Source organism: Stegostoma tigrinum, chromosome 19, assembly GCF_030684315.1.
Source record: "Stegostoma tigrinum isolate sSteTig4 chromosome 19, sSteTig4.hap1, whole genome shotgun sequence".
Classification (NCBI taxonomy): domain Eukaryota; kingdom Metazoa; phylum Chordata; class Chondrichthyes; order Orectolobiformes; family Stegostomatidae; genus Stegostoma; species Stegostoma tigrinum.
Window position 1 is genome coordinate 18,932,387 of NC_081372.1, and position 17,081 is coordinate 18,949,467.

At 45.1% G+C, this 17,081-nt stretch overlaps 1 protein-coding gene across 4 annotated transcripts in view; it reads right to left on the reverse strand.

The window, feature by feature from the left end:
* LOC125461430 (uncharacterized) overlaps positions 1-17,081 on the reverse strand; it is a 103,116-nt gene that overhangs the window by 59,643 nt on the left and 26,392 nt on the right. For all 4 annotated transcript variants that reach the window (XM_059652759.1, XM_059652761.1, XM_059652760.1 and 1 more), the window contains 3 exons: positions 6,995-7,103; positions 6,676-6,718; positions 39-134 (listed from right to left, as the gene is read on the reverse strand). In XM_059652759.1, coding sequence (XP_059508742.1) covers positions 39-134; positions 6,676-6,718; positions 6,995-7,055 — 200 coding nt within the window. In that variant the 5' untranslated portion in view covers positions 7,056-7,103. The remainder of the gene's footprint in view (positions 1-38; positions 135-6,675; positions 6,719-6,994; positions 7,104-17,081) is intronic.

Sequence of the window (17,081 nt, forward strand, 5' to 3'; positions counted from 1 at the left end):
CTAACATAATCTTCCTTTTTTTAAAAAGTTCATCCTACCTGTTTTCCAAGTTCTTGACATTTTCATTCATTATCTTGTGCTGCTCCCTCAGTTGGTGGTTCTTACTAAACAGCTCCTCCAATCTCTGTGCATCACTGTGTAAAATAATAATGCTGTTAGGCTAGATTTATGCATTAAGAGCATGATTTTGTTCAAGTACTTAAGCTGTTGAAGATGTAAAGGTCAAGTTGGGTTTTTACATGCAACATCAGGTTAGCACTTGTTCATTGGAGTCACCATCTGAGCAAAGGAATTGAAGCCAGCACCAATGATGATCACCTGGTGAATCGTTATTGATTTACAAATAAATTGTTGTGAATGCTCATAAAAGATGCTATTTTGGAGGATAACATTTCTTTTTATGATGCTTCCAATGAAAGGCCAGTAGAACAGGAAAAATAATTCATTTCAGGGGATTTTGTGTGACTTTGAGACATAACACCATTTTTACTGTTCACCATCAGCTGGACATTTGAACAGGATTTTTGAAACACATTGCAAGACTTCTGGGCTTGTTAAAGTCATAGTTTTAGAGTCATACAGCAAGGAATCAGAGCCTTCGGTCCAACTAGTCCCAAACTGAACTAGTCCCACCTGCCTGTGCTTGGCCCACATCCCTCCAAGCCTTTCCTATGTATGTACTTATCTAAATGTCTTTTAAACATTGTAACTGTGCCTGCATCGATCACTGTCTCTGGGAGTTCATTCCACACATGAACCACTCACTTTAAAAAAAAGTTACCCCTCATGTCTTTTCTAAATCTTTCTCCTCTCACCTTAATGTGCCTTTTTGTCTTGAAATCCCCCACCCTAGGGAAAGGACACCTGCCATTCACCTCATGACTTTATAAATCTCGATGACATCACACCTCATCCTCCTACGCTCCAGTGAGAAAGGTCTCAGCCTTTCCAGTCTCTCCTTATAACTCAAGACTGCATCAACAGAATGTTGTCATTTATTCTGGAAATTTTCTGAGGACTTCACCGAAAGACAGTAAATGGTTTGCTGCCCTACCATAGTGCATATCTGACCAGAGTAAGGGAGATCTCGGACTCTGATATCCGTTTAAGTGTTGCCTGTGGTTTGCGAGAGGAATAGGAATAAGAAATGAGGACAGGCAGATCAGTATCAGCAGCTACCAGGGAGGGGGCAAGGAAGAGCAAGTCAATTAGCTGGAGGCTACTTCTCCCCATCACGTATCCCCCCAGGAAACAAGACATCCCTTCTCTTCTGGATTGTTTCCACTAAGATCTGCCACAGTGCAGTGTCTGAAAACTTCATGCTCTTGGTCCCTCAGTCATACAGAAAGCTGCCATTGCACATATATTGAGAAATAGCAAGAACTGCAGATGCTGGAGTCAGAGACAACATAGTATGGAGCTGGAGGAACACAGCAGATCAGGCAGCGCCAGAAGAGCAGGAAAGTTGAAGTTTCAGGTCGGGAGCCTTCTTCGGAAATGGGGAGGGGGAAGGCAACTCAGAAATAGAGAGGAGGGGTGGAACTGGGGAAGGTAGGTGAGATGGTGATTAGTGAGTGCAGGTAGGGAGTGGTCGGGATTGGTCAGTGGCCTACATTTGTCTCCAGACCCACAGCAATGTGGCTGACTTTAACTGCCCTCTCGACAATTAGGGATGGGCAACAGACATTGGTCTAGCCAGTGACACTTTCATCCTGTGACTGAATTTTTAAAAATGCAAGAAACAACAGTGTGAGTGCTCTCGCACCAAACAGACTGCCCCAATTTTGTCCCACTTCAAAAAGGCCCTAGCCCAGCACTACCTATTGCAGTGTCGGTGATGCCCATGTGTTTCGACAAACTAAGGTATCTTTTGAATGCTTAAACTTCAGGCATCTGATTGAATTTCTTCAGCAAATTCAAATTTATGCTAATCAGCAATGAGGACCAAAATTGTGTGCTAGATTTGATGTTTGAATGGACAAATCTTATTTTGTAGCACCCATATACTGCCTGCTTTCACTTCTTTTCCAAAATAATGCTTGAACATTCAATATATTGACATTTTATCTTCTATTATCATAATTCTAACAATGCTTTTTAAATGAACAGAACACTCGATGCAAAATAAAGAGTTTGGAATTGATCCCACTCATAAAAAAGACTTGCACAACTTACATCTATGTGTGGGAAGCTTAGCTGTGCAGCTGCGTATATATTATAACAGCTTCACAAAAATGGATTCAACCTGATTCAACCTTTTTTCTGATGAAGGGTCTAGGCCCCAAATGTCAGCTTTTGTGCTCCTAAGATGCTGCTTGTCCTGCTGTGTTCATCCAGCTCCACACTTTGTTATTTTGGATTCAACCTGAGTGCATTGGCTGATATGTAACCTTGCTTTGGCTTTAAGGGAAAACAAGCTACTTTCAAAAGAACTGAAATTCACAAGAACCACAATACAAGCTAGTCCAAATGAAGAATTTACAAACAAGATACCACTTCTGTAGATTTTACTTTAACGTAAGTTATGCATGAACTATTAGCAAATGATACTTCTGATAAAAAGGTTGTATTTTTGATTATTGATAGTCAATACAACTAAGATGCGTTTTATTAAAATACATGCATTCACATACACAGAACTTTATGGTCAACCCACAGAGTATTTCCTGGAGCTCCTGTTTCCGTTTCTGTCCCACGTGCACCATGTGCCTGCAGTTTTGGTGGCAAACACATGCCATATGCAGAAGCAAGCAGCCATTATTCAAAGTCTAAGGGAAGTAGTCCTAACTAATACCCATTACCTGGATGGAACGTCAAGAACCGATTCCTATAGTAGTCAAGGGGATTGGCACAGTCAGGTCTCCAGTCGAGGTGTTTGCAAAGAGAGCACCATGCCTCTACAGGCCAGGGAGTTGGTCTGAGCTAGTCTATTGGCTCTAAAACAGCAAGTCCAGAGGTAACACATTTGGGGAGATATATATCAACAGTCAGGTATCTGTGCACATCTTAGTCAAGGGTTGTCTGAATAAGTCAGGCAAGGGGATGGGTCGCAATAGGTTCATTGGATCCATTCACAGAAACTAAGGGGGAGTGGGAGGAAGGTACATCCATTGTAGTGCTACTGAGCCTCAGCAATATGATTGTTGAGATTGGAGGCTGCAGGCTCTAGGCAGTGGGTCCTGTAACATTGTGAAATGGGAGGGGGGAGTTGTGTCAGTAGGATTTGCTGGGCATGTACAGTAATGCATGGGTGGGAGGGGCTGTCTTATTGGACGGGATTATCCAAGATCAGGAACATGCTGGCTAAAAGGGAGAGAAGTGAATGACTGTACCTGTCATAATCACCTCACATGCCAGGGCTGAGCAGGGAAGGTATGCAGATGGATACAAATGTAGATGGCTGATTGGGGTCGTGGGGAAGGATGAACCCTGTGGTGTTCAGGATGGGCTACTGGGAAGGGGATGTGGATATTTGGGAGCTAACTGACATGTTCAGGCTGAGGCTGGAAAGCATTGGCAGAGTCAATTGTGTTCCAAATCAAAAGGGGAAGGAAATGGTTGTGACCATACTTGGAGTAGGCAGAGTGAGTGAATTAACCTATGAGGGAGAGAGCTGCAGCAAACATCAATCACAGGTGTTTTAAACAGAAATATTATTGGTCACATGCTATGTACAGCACACAGGATGCCTACTCCCTAGCCATCCCACAGCATTGAGCCCGTCTGTATGTCGCACATCCCTGGCACAGCCTCTGGTTGACAATTTGTTGACATCTACACCTTTGCACACAGCGGGAGCGAAACACAAGGGATGCTAAATGAGGAGAGACAAAGGTCTCATTAGCTAATGCCACAGGTATACATTGTATTCCCTACTGCCAGATTGTGCAATGGGCTCTCTGCACAGCTGCCCATCCATGGAGCTTCATCTCTGACTTTCAAATGTTAGCGAGAGCGCTACGGTGTTTACAGCAAGGATCAATGGCCTTCATCCATCATATCCACATTGGTCATTGAGCATCTTGCTATTCTAAGTCTTCTTTCCAGCAGTTGGCCGTGAATGCTACAGCATTTCAAGTGCTCATCTAAATACTTCTTAAATATCTTGAATGCCACTGCCTCTAACACACTTTTAGGCAATGACTTCTGGATTCCCACCACTTTCTGGGTGAGAAACAACTCCCTCAAAACCTCTTGTTCCTTCTCTTAAAAACAGTGCTTCCTGGTTATTGTCCTCTGGCATTATGCCTTTCCATTCAAACTCTGTCCATAAACAGGCAGGACATCTTTGAATGCTAGAGCTTACTAGGTACACAATGGGCTTTTAAACAGGATGCAGTGTCAAAGGAAGACAGTCTATGGACAGATAACCACTGAGTGGCAAGTTATTGTAGGAAGAGCATGCAGTAGGACAAAGGGGGTGGCCATGGGCACCCGCATGGGCCCCAGCTATGCCTGCCTCTTTGTAGGTTACGTGAAACAGTCCCTCTTCCGCACCTACACAGGCCCCAAACCCCACCTCTTCCTCCGTTACATTGATGACTATATTGGCGTCGCCTCTTGCTCCCCAGAGGAGCTCAAACAGTTCATCCACTTCACCAACACCTTCCACCCCAACCTCAAGTTCACCTGGGTCATCTCCAACACATCCCTCTCCTTCCTGGACCTCTCAGTCTCCATCTCAGGCAACCAGCTTGAAACTGATGTCCATTTCAAGCCCACCGACTCCCACAGCTAGCTCGAATACACCTCCTCCCACCCACCCTCCTGCAAAAATTCCATCCCCTATTCCCAATTCCTCCGCCTCTGCCGCATCTGCTCCCAGGATGAGGCATTCCACTCCCGCACATTCCAGATGTCCAAGTTCTTCAAGGACCGCAACTTTCCCCCCAGAGTGGTCGAGAATGCCCTTGACCGCGTCTCCCGCATTTCCCGCAACACATCCCTCACACCCTGCCCCCGCCACAACCGCCCAAAGAGGATCCCCCTCGTTCTCACACACCACCCTACCAACCTCCGGATACAATGCATCATCCTCCGACACTTCCACCATCTCCAATCCGACCCCACTACCCAAGATATTTTTCCATCCCCACCCTTGTCTGCTTTCCGGAGAGGCCACTCTCTCCGTGACTCCCTTGTTCGCTCCACACTGCCCTCCAACCCCACCACACCTGGCACATTCCCCTACAACCGCAGGAAATGCTACACTTGTCCCCACACCTCCTCCCTCATCCCTATCCCAGGCCCCAAGATGACTTTCCATATTAAGCAGAGGTTCACCTGCACATCTGCCAATGTGGTATACTGTATCCATTGTACCCGCTGAGGCTTCCTCTACATTGGGGAAACCAAGCGATGGCTTGGGGACCGCTTTGTGGAACACCTCCACTCGGTTCGCAATAAACAACTGCACCTCCCAGTCGTGAACCATTTCCACTCCCCCTCCCATTCTCTAGATGACATGTCCATCATGGGCCTCCTGCAGTGCCACAATGATGCTACCCGAAGGTTGCAGGAACAGCAACTCATATTCCGCTTGGGAACACTGCGGCCCAATGGTATCAATGTAGACTTCACCAGCTTCAAAATCTCCCCTTCCCCCACCGCATCCAAAACCAGCCCAGTTTGTCCCCTCCCCCCACTGCATCACACAACCAGCCCAGCTCTTCCCCTCCCCCCAATGCATCCCAAATCCAGCCCAGCCTGTGTCTGCCTCCCTAACCTGTTCTTCCTCACACCCATCCCTTCCTCCCACGCCAAGCCACACCTCCATTTCCTGCCTACTAACCTCATCCCACCTCCTTGACCTGTCCGTCTTCCCTGGACTGACCTATCCCCTCCCTACCTCCCCACCTATACTCTCTCCACCTACCTTCTTTTCTCTCCATCTTCGGTCCGCCTCCCCCTCTCCCCCTATTTATTCCAGAACCCTCACCCCATCCCCCTCTCTGATGAAGGGTCTAGGCCCGAAACGTCAGCTTTTGTGCTCCTGAGATGCTGCTTGGCCTGCTGTGTTCATCCAGCTTCACACTCTGTTATCTGGGATTGGTATGGACTCAGCCAACAAAAAAATCAGATTCAGAAACCCAAGAGAGCAGCAGGATTAATTCTGGATTATTTTGACCTCGTGTCAACACAGGTATGGTGGGTCAAAACACCTCCTTCTCTTCTAAGTTTATTAGTTCTGTATAACTCACCGCAGAAAAATATAATGGTACATTTTGAGATCAAGATAATGACAGAAAAGGATTACAAAGAGCCAAGATACAAGTCTTAAGTCAGAACATAAGAGACAAGCAGAATTTTTACCTTTGCATCTAGTGGCATGAATAGGGTCACAAAGCTGTAAACTCTAAATTAGAGCTACCTGTGGTAATACCAGATTTTCAGTATTGTGTACAGCCAAGTAATGAAGGATACAGGAGCAAAGGAATAGGTGCACTAAAATCACTGGAATACTGCTTGGGTGATAGATCATAGTCCTGTAAAGAAATAAAGCAGTAACCTGATTGGATGTTCGACATTAAGAATGGTAAATAATAATGGATTTTGTTTGACTGGTCAATGGGTTGTGAACAAGAAGGCACATATACTGGACGATCATCAACAGCATTGGGATTAATAGAAGGAAGAGAGCAAAGTACAATTAAAAACAGAATATGCTGTACTCACAGACATCGCTCCATGTTTATTTCAGTTAGTTTTGTGTACAGCCCTAAACAGCAAAGGTAAAAGGTTAACTTGGAGAAAAAGCAAACTTTAGAAACAATCTAATCATTGTTAGCATTCTTAAGTAGCTTTCCTGAAAGAATGTAACTATTCAATGTTAGAATAAATTTTGCAAAGAAGCATTCTTGCCAAATATGTCAATTGAAGAAAAAAGACAACAATATATTCATGTTTTGTATTTAACAGAGGCTTTTTAAAGTGAATCTATTCACAAAGTAAAGGATTGCATGAAACAGCTAACTTTTTTTTATACTTTCTGTACCTTGTATTTCTTGGTCATGCAGTTCCTTGAGCTTTGCCCAGACATCTGTAAAGTTGTCCATTGTTATTTCTCACTCCGCTGAAGTGATTAGGCTGAGCTTTGGTGCCAGCTATGTAGGTTAAAAAGAACACAATGTTCAAACAAGGAGCATTTCATTGTTCTTATAATAATAACCTTTAACATAACAAAGTATCTCGCAGGAGTGAGCTTCATAGGAATGGAATAGGCAGAAAATTGGTGTAGAGAAGAAGGTAAAAGTGTTGGAGATTTGCCTTCCTGATTAAGGACTGTACTGAGAGAGGACACTTTGGAAGGCTCATCCAGTAAGGCCAGGAAGGTAGGGCTCAGGAATAGGAAGGGTGCAATCACTTTGATGGGATTGTACTACAGGCCACCCAGCAGCCAGTGGGTGACGGAGTGACAGATATGTAGACATGGAAAAATGTGAAAACAACAGAGTTGTTGTGATGGGTGATTTTTATCTTGCCCGAATTGACTGGATTCACTTATTGCCAGGTACTTGGATGGGAGAAAATTTGTTAGGTGTGTCCAAGACAGTTTTTTGAAACAATATGGAAATAGTTCAGCTAAGGGAGGGGTTATACTAGATGTGGAGTGCTGGGAATGAGCCGGCCAGGTGATCAAACTTTCAGAGGGACATCATTTCAGGAACAGTGACCATAATTCTGTAAGTTTTAAGTTACTTATGGAAAAGGATTACAGAAGTCCTCAGGTGGAAGTATTAAATTGGGCGAAAGCTATCTAGTACAGTATTAGGCAGGAACTAGGGAATATAAATGGGGTGGGGGGGGTGCTGCAGCTGTTTGAGGGTAAATCCACATTTGGCATATGGGAATTATTTAAAGGATAGTTGGTTAGAGTCCAGGACCAGCATGCTCCTGTGAAAATGAAGGATAAGGATGGCAAGATTAAGAAACCTTGGATGTCAAGAGACATTGAGCGCTAAGTCAAAAAGGAAAGTGAAAAGCATATAAGATAACAAAGTGTGAAGCTGGATGAACACAGCAGGCCAAGCAGCATCTCAGGAGCACAAAAGCTGACGTTTCGGGCCTAGACCCTTCATCAGAGAGGGGGATGGGGAGAGGGTTCTGGAATAAATAGGGGGAGAGGGGGAGGCGGACCGAAGATGGAGAGTGAAGACGATAGGTGGAGAGGTAGGGAGGGGATAGGTCAGTCCAGGGAGGACAGACAGGCCAAGGAGGCGAGATGAGGTGGAAGGTAGGAAATGGAGGTGCAGCTTGAGGTGGGAGGAAGGGATGGGTGAGAGGAAGAACAGGTTAGGGAAGCGGAGACAGGCTGGGCTGGTTTTGGGATGCAGTGGGACTCCACAAGCTTCAAAATCTCCCCTTCCCCCACTGCATCCGAAAACCAGCCCAGTTCTTCCCCTCCCCCACTGCATCACTAAACCAGCCCAGCTCTTCCCCTCCCCCACTGCATCCCAAAACCAGGCCAGCCTGTCTCCGCTTCCCTAACCTGTTCTTCCTCTCACCCATCCCTTCCTCCCACCTCAAGCCGCACCTCCATTTCCTACCTTCCACCTCATCCCGCCTCCTTTACCTGTCCATCCTCCCCGGACTGACCTATCCCTCCCTACCTCCCCACCTACACTCTCCTCTCCACCTATCTTCTTTACTCTCCACCTTCGGTCCGCCTCCCCCTCTCTCCCCATTTATTCCAGAGCCCTCTCCCCATCCCCCTCTCTGATGAAGGGTCTAGGCCCGAAACATCAGCTTTTGTGCTCCTGAGATGCTGCTTGGCCTGCTGTGTTCATCCAGCTTCACACTTTGTTATCTTGGATTGTCCAGCATCTGCAGTTCCCATTATCACTTATCAGTGAAAAGCATATTGTTGAGGAAACCAAAGACAGACAGAGCCCCTAAGGAATACAAAAATAGCAGGAAAGAACTGAAATTAATAATTAGGAAGGCTAAAAGGGGTCATGAAATGTTTTTGCCAAACAGAATTAAGGAAAATTTTTATACATATATAAGGACCAAGAGGGTGGCTAAGGAAAGAGTGGGTCCACTCGAGGACTAAGGAGGGAATTGATGTGTTTAGCCAGAGGAAGTGGGTAAGGTCCTTAAGGAATACTTTGCATTGGTAATCACAAAAGCAGACATGGTGGATGGTGAGTCTCAGGAAGGATATGCTTATATTCTCAGGCAAGTTGACAAAAGAAAAGATTTGGTGTTGTTTTGAAAAGCATTAAAGCATACAAACCCTCAGGACCTGTTGGGATCTACCCCACATTGCTGAGGGAGGCAGGTCAGCAAATTGCTGGGGTCTTGATTGATATCTTTGTACTCTTTTTAGTCACAGGAGAGGTCCAGAGGACTGGAGAATAGCCAGTGTTGTTCTTTTATTTAAGAAGGGTAATTGGGATAATCTGGTAAGTTATAAGCCAGTGAGCCTTAAGTCAGTAGTAGGGAAATTATTTGAGAAGATTCTTAAGGATAGGATTTACTCACATTTGGAAATATGTGGCCTTTTTAGTGGTAGGCCACCTTGGAATCCTCTCTTGCCTGGGACTGAGCAGCTGCCAAGTTTCTAGTTCATTTTCTATATTCATCCAACAAACAGGGGCATTATTTACTGCTCATCCCCAAATGTCCTGAGGACAGGGAGAGTCAGATTGCTGTGGGGCCTGGAGTTACGTATAAGACAGACTGGGTAAGGACAGCAATTTTCTTCCCCAAAGTGCTTAAGTGAACCAGATGGGCTTTTCCAATAATCATGGCCATCATTAAACTCTTAATACAATTTTTTTAAAAATTGCACATTCCAGGAACTTATAACCCTCTGTGGAAAAAACCTTGCCTCTCACATCTCCTTTAAACTTACCCCTTTTTACCTTAAACCTATGTCCCCTGGTAATTGACATTTCTACCCTGGGAAGAAGACTGCAACTATCCATTCTATCCTTGCCTGTCATAATTTTGTAAACTTCTATCAGGTTATCCCTCATTCTTTGATGTTCAAATGAAACCAAACCAATACTGACCAAATAACTGAGATAATGGGAACTGCAGATGCTGGAGAATTCCAAGATAATAAAATGTGAGGCTGGATGAACACAGCAGGCCAAGCAGCATCTCAGGAGCACAAAAGTTGATGTTTCGGGCCTGGACCCTTCATCAGAGAGGGGGATGGGGAGAGGGAACTGGAATAAATAGGGAGAGAGGGGGAGGCGGACCGAAGATGGAGAGTAAAGAAGATAGGTGGAGAGAGTATAGGTGGGGAGGTAGGGAGGGGATAGGTCAGTCCAGGAAAGACGGACAGGTCAAAGAGGTGGGATGAGGTTAGTAGGTAGATGGGGGTGCGGCATGGGGTGGGAGGAAGGGATGGGTGAGAGGAAGAACTGGTTAGGGAGGCAGAGGCAGGTTGGACTGGTTTTGGGATGCAGTGGGTGGGGGGGAAGAGCTGGGCTGGTTGTGTGGTGCAGTGGGGGGAGGGGACGAACTGGGCTGGTTTAGGGATGCAGTAGGGGAAGGGGAGATTTTGAAACTGGTGAAGTCCACATTGATACCATTAGGCTGCAGGGTTCCCAGGCGGAATATGAGTTGCTGTTCCTGCAACCTTCGGGTGGCATCATTGTGGCAGTGCAGGAGGCCCATGATGGGCATGTCATCTAAAGAATGGGAGGGGGAGTGGAAATGGTTTGCGACTGGGAGGTGCAGTTGTTTGTTGCGAACTGAGCGGAGGTGTTCTGCAAAGCGGTCTCCAAGCCTCCGCTTGGTTTCCCCAATGTAGAGGAAGCCGCACCGGGTACAGTGGATGCAGTATACCACATTGGCAGATGTGCAGGTGAACCTCTGCTTAATGTGGAATGTCATCTTGGGGCCTGGGATAGGGGTGAGGGAGGAGGTGTGGGGGCAAGTGTAGCATTTCCTGCGGTTGCAGGGGAAGGTGCCGGGTGTGGTGGGGTTGGAGGGCAGTGTGGAGCGAACAAGGAAGCCACGGAGAGAGTGGTCTCTCCGGAAAGCAGACAGGGGAGGGGATGGAAAAATGTCTTGGGTGGTGGGGTCGGATTGTAAATGGCGAAAGTGTCGGAGGATAATGCGTTGTATCCGGAGGTTGGTAGGGTGGTGTGTGAGAACGAGGGGGATCCTATTAGGGCGGTTGTGGCGCGGGCAGGGTGTGAGGGATGTGTTGCGGGAAATACGGGAGAGGCGGTCAAGGGCGTTCTCGATCACTGTGGGGGGAAAGTTGCGGTCCTTAAAGAACTTGGACATCTGGGATGTGCGGGAGTGGAATGTCTTCAGTTCACCTGGGCCATCTCCAGCACATCCCTCACCTTCCTGGATCAGTTCACCTGGGCCATCTCCAGCACATCCCTCACCTTCCTGGACCTCTCAGTCTCCATCTCAGGCAACCAGCTTGTAACTGATGTCCATTTCAAGCCCACCGACTCCCACATCTACCTAGAATACACCTCCTCCCACCCACCCTCCTGCAAAAATTCCATCCCCTATTTCCAATTCCTCTGCCTCCGCCGCATCTGCTCCCACGATAAGACATTCCACTCCCGCACATCCCAGATGTCCAAGTTCTTTAAGGACCGCAACTTTCCCCCCACAGTGATCGAGAACGCCCTTGACCGCGTCTCCCGTATTTCCCGCAACACATCCCTCACACCCCGCCCCCGCCACAACCGCCCTCAGAGGATCCCCTCGTTCTCACACACCACCCTACCAACCTCCGGATACAACGCATTATCCTCCGACACTTTCGCCATTTACAATCCGACCCCACCACCCAAGACATTTTTCCATCCCCACCCCTGTCTGCTTTCCGGAGAGACCACTCTCTCCGTGACTCCCTTGTTCGCTCCACACTGCCCTCCAACCCCACCACACCTGGCACCTTCCCCTGCAACCGCAGGAAATGCTACACTTGCCCTCACACCTCCTCCCTCACCCCTATCCCAGGACCCAAGATGACATTCCACATTAAGCAGAGGTTCACCTGCACATCTGCCAATGTGGTATACTGCATCCACTGTACCCGGTGCGGCTTCCTCTACATTGGGGAAACCAAGCGGAGGCTTGGAGACCGCTTTGTGGAACACCTCCGCTCAGTTCGCAACATACAACTGCACCTCCCAGTCGCAAACCATTTCCACTCCCCCTCCCATTCTCTAGATGACATGTCCATCATGGGCCTCCTGCACTGCCACAATGATGCCACCCGAAGGTTGCAGGAACAGCAACTCATATTCCGCCTGGGAACCCTGCAGCCTAATGGTATCAATGTGGACTTCACCAGTTTCAAAATCTCCCCTTCCCCTACTGCATCCCTAAACCAGCCCAGTTCGTCCCCTCCCCCCACTGCACCACACAACCAGCCCAGCTCTTCCCCCCCACCCACTGCATCCCAAAACCAGTCCAACCTGTCTCTGCCTCCCTAACCGGTTCTTCCTCTCACCCATCCCTTCCTCCCACCCCAAGCTGCACCCCCATCTACCTACTAACCTCATCCCACCTCCTTGACCTGTCCGTCTTCCCTGGACTGACCTATCCCCTCCCTACCTCCCCACCTATACTCTCTCCACCTATCTTCTTTACTCTCCATCTTCGGTCCGCCTCCCCCTCTCTCCCTATTTATTCCAGTTCCCTCTCCCCATCCCCGTCTCTGATGAAGGGTCCAGGCCTGAAACGTCAGCTTTTGTGCTCCTGAGATGCTGCTTGGCCTGCTGTGTTCATCCAGCCTCACATTTTATTATACTGACCAAATAACTTACTGAATTCATTAAAAGAATTACCTTCACGGCATTAATCAAAACTCATCTATCCCTCTTCTATTTTTAGAAGTCCAAATTCAAAATTTCTGATAATATAAATTAATGTCAATAAAACAGGCACAGATGGGGCAGCTACTGAGGTGAAGAGATTTCTGAAACAGTTAGGGTACCATTGGCAGATTTTAGACTAGACTGCTTTGGAATTGTTGAACTGAGAGGTTACAATGTATAGCAGGGTATCTCAGCAGTGATGATGTTGAAGCAGAATGATGCTAAGTTATGCTATAAAGATGGAAGTTGGTTAGCTTGGTGATGCAGAGGATATGGTTTTTAAAGCCGAGCTCAGCATCAAAGTACTATTGCTAAAGCTGTTTACTGATGGCGTTTATGGTCGCACTCTAAGAATGAATAACCACACATTCTCCCAACTAAGGATGTGATTAGTATTCAAACAATCCCACAATTTGATGAGAAAATAATTATCGTTCAGCAATTTTAATTCCCTCTGCAACCTCCAAATGTAGATAAAATCTTGTTTGCATTTTGTTTACTGTTTATTTTAAACAGATTAATATTTAGAATAAAATTGGTGGCACAAATTTATATGTTTATTTTAATAGACACAAAAATAACACCCAGAATATATGAAGGCCATAAATTATCTTACTAAACTGAAACATTACTGCAATCGATATAACTAATGGGTTTTGGATTCCATCCTAAAGAGATGTGAATAATTAATTACTCCAACAGAACCACAAAAGTTCATGTGAGTAATAGTTCTTGGGGTTCCCAAGGGCTGCAACTCTTTAATTAGATGGGTAATTACTTACTGCATAAATTGAGAAATCGATTGTTAATAGAAAGATATTTTTTCTTTTTTCTTTCTTGGGATGAGAGTCTCTCTTGAGAGGCTAACATTTGTTCCCCATTCCGAATTTCCCTTGACTGAGTGGCTTGACAAGTCATTTCTAACTGCAGCTAAGAGTTCACATTAGGGTCCAAAGTCATATTTAGGCCAAACCAGGTGAAAAATGTAGATTTTTTTTTCTGTTTAGACTCTGGGATCAGTGAACCAAAGGGGTTCTTTCTTTGGTGATACTCTCTTACTAATGAGACTAGTATTATCACCCAGATTTATTAAATGAATTCAAATTGCATGTATGGCATTGGGATTTGAACAAATGCACCAAGAACATTACCCTTGGCCTCTGGATTCTTACTGTAACATTACTACTGCATTAGTGGATAGTCAGAGGCTTTTTCCCAGGGTGGAAAGGTCAACTAAAGGTAGCACAGGTTCAAAATGAGAGGGGGATAATTTAGGGGAAAAGTGCAGGGAAAATGTTTCACACAGAGGATGATGGATGCTTGGAATGCACTGCCAGCGGAGATGGTGGAAGCTGGTGCATTAGCAATGTTTAAGATGTATATTGTTTGGCACATGAATGGGAGATGAACAGAGAGATAAGAAACCACATATGGGCAATACGTAGTGGACCTGAATGAGTATCAGGATTGGCGCAGGTTTGGTGGGCCGAGAGGCCTATTCCTGTGCTCTATTGTATTGTACACATTGTACTGCATTACTACCTTCCATTCAATTTGGCTAAAGTACAAATGACTGACAAACATCACAGAATATATCCTTTCAGCTGATACTGCACTGGAAATCTTACCTAGTGGTTTTTTTTTTTATTCCTTCATGGGATGTGAGCATTGCTGACTAGACCAGCATTTATTAAACACCTTTAACTGCACTCTGGGCAATAAGAGTCAACCACATTGTTCTGGCTCTGGAGTCACATATAGGCCAGATTCCACCATGGCAGGATTTGAGCTCAGGTCCCCTGGACATTACCTGGATCTCTGATTAATAGCCCCATGATACATACCAGTAGGCCAATGTAGGGAGACGTACGGATGGAGTTGCCCTCTTTGGGCTCGAGACCACCCCATCTTAAGAGTGAATTAGTTCAGCATCCAGCAACTAATGGGAAAGTTTTGACATGAAATACAAGGGGATGAGAGGTAAAACATTTTTTTAAGTTATGAGTGGTAATGACCTGGAACCTGTTGCTTACAAGGTGGGGTGGCAATTGTTTGGAAAGAGAGATGGTGAAAGACCTTAAAATGAAATTGGCTGGGTGTTTGAGGGAGATCATCTTGTACACCCATGAGGATCACGATTGGAACAAAACTTATTCATTGCTTTACAGAGAACCAGCACCGATCTAATGAGCAGTATAACCTCCTTCTGCGCTGTTATAACTGAATGACAGAGCATTTAAATTCTGCAGGAGGTCTCCTGGACAATATCCCAGACAGCCAAAGTATCCAAGACTCAAAGAGATGCCTCTCAATGATTTAGTCCAAAAAAAAGCTCATACCAAAGCCAAGCTACATGATGCAAGTTCACTTACACATGCAAAGCTAGTGAGGTATTTGAAATGTTACTGTCATGCTCTTAAACATTTCCAACATCTTCAAAATACAAAATAAACAAATGAGAGATGTGTAAAGTTTTAAGATCTAGATACTCCAGTTTAAAGAGTAGAGAGTTGGTTGATAGGATAAAGCCAGTGGTTGTTCTGATGATAAGAGTTATACTAACCTGTGTAATACTAATCTACATTCTTACTACTAATCTACATCTTCTTAGAAGTCAATACAGTGTGGAGCTGGAGGAACACAGCAGGTCAGGCAGCACCAGAGGAACAGGAAAGTGGAAGTTTCGGGTCAGGACTTTGATCAGGCGTCAACGTTCCTGTTCCTGTGATGCAGTGTTCCTCCAGCTCCACACTGTATTGACTCTGACTTCCAGCATCTGCTGTTCTTGCTACCTCCTTGTCTTCTTACAATCTGTGTTCATGCATATGTACATTATGAAAGCAACTTCTACACATGCACAGTCTGAAGCAGCATCTGGATCAGTAATTTAACAGTTGTTCTTTGGTTTCTGAGAATGAAACCCAGAAATCAGCCATAATTGACCCATATGGCAGGAAAGTTGTGGGTTCAAGATCCTCTCCTGCAATTCGAGCAGAAAATCTAGATTCCCACTTTAGTGAAGAAATGAACAGGTGTTTCACTGTCAGAGAAGAAGACATTTAGATGAAATGTCAAACTATCTTTCTCATGCATAGATGTGAAAGCTGTCGGGAAGTTATTTTCAAAGTAGCAGCAAGCTAGCCAATATTTATCCATGAACAGGTATTACTGACGTGGGTTTATCTTGTCAGAGTAATAACAAAGTTCACAATTCCTACGTTGGAACAGTGGCTACACTTTGAAACTGTTTTATGGAGTTATTGAAGGCCACTCTGAAGGTATGAAAGTCACTATATAAATGGAAATGTTCTTGCACTTCAAGTTATTTATACTGAGGGAGATTTCCACTGATTTCTCACATTGTTATTGTATTGTGATTTTGAGCTCAAAAGAACATGACATCCATTTTAACCACACCTGGGTGGTGCAACCCATTGTGAAATGCTCTCTAGCACTAATCACAGGATTTGCACAGAGGTGTTCTGTGACTGATAAATGATTGAAGGAATACTGAATGGGGCTGCTGTTTCACAGATTGGTGCCCCTGCTACCTAAAAGCAGTCCGACCGCCATCATGTGTCATGTACACAAACTAGGTTTCTGTGGAAGTTGTGTAAGGCAGTCAGCCTGTTGTGCTCATGATATTGCCACAACCTTTGAGTTTCTTGTCTAAATTAAGCTAATTAAAAGAGAAAATTGGATGTAAATCCATCAACACATTTGCAACATTCAGCACTTTCAACATCCTCAAATCCTTTCAGCCCATTCATTGTTAATAGATCTCAGAATCTGGGAATCCTTCCAAAGAATCATAATAAATTTTAACTGTTTCCTCAAAGCAAATGATGGCATTGGGTTAATTAATTAATTAATGCTTAACATGAGGAAGAGAAAACCTGCCAGTAAAGGAGTTGTTACAACTTGGAGAGAAACTGCATGAAAGGGTATGGGAAGCAGATTTATAAATAGCGAGCAAAAGGGAATTGGATAAATACTGGCTAAGTTACACAACTATGGGAAAATAACAGGGATAGTGGGACTAATTGCTGTACTTTTTTCAAAGCACTGGTACAAACACAATGGGCGGAATGGTCTCATTCTACAATTGATGGTTGTATTCTCTGAGGAGCAAGAGTTCAAGATTCTAATCATGTAGTTTTAAAATTCAGAAATAAAATACATTTGCATTATGACCGCTTTGAAAGCTTCGTGAATTCTCTTTGTCCATCTGATCTATGTACATAGATGCCCATTCAACACTTTAATAGTGTTTGT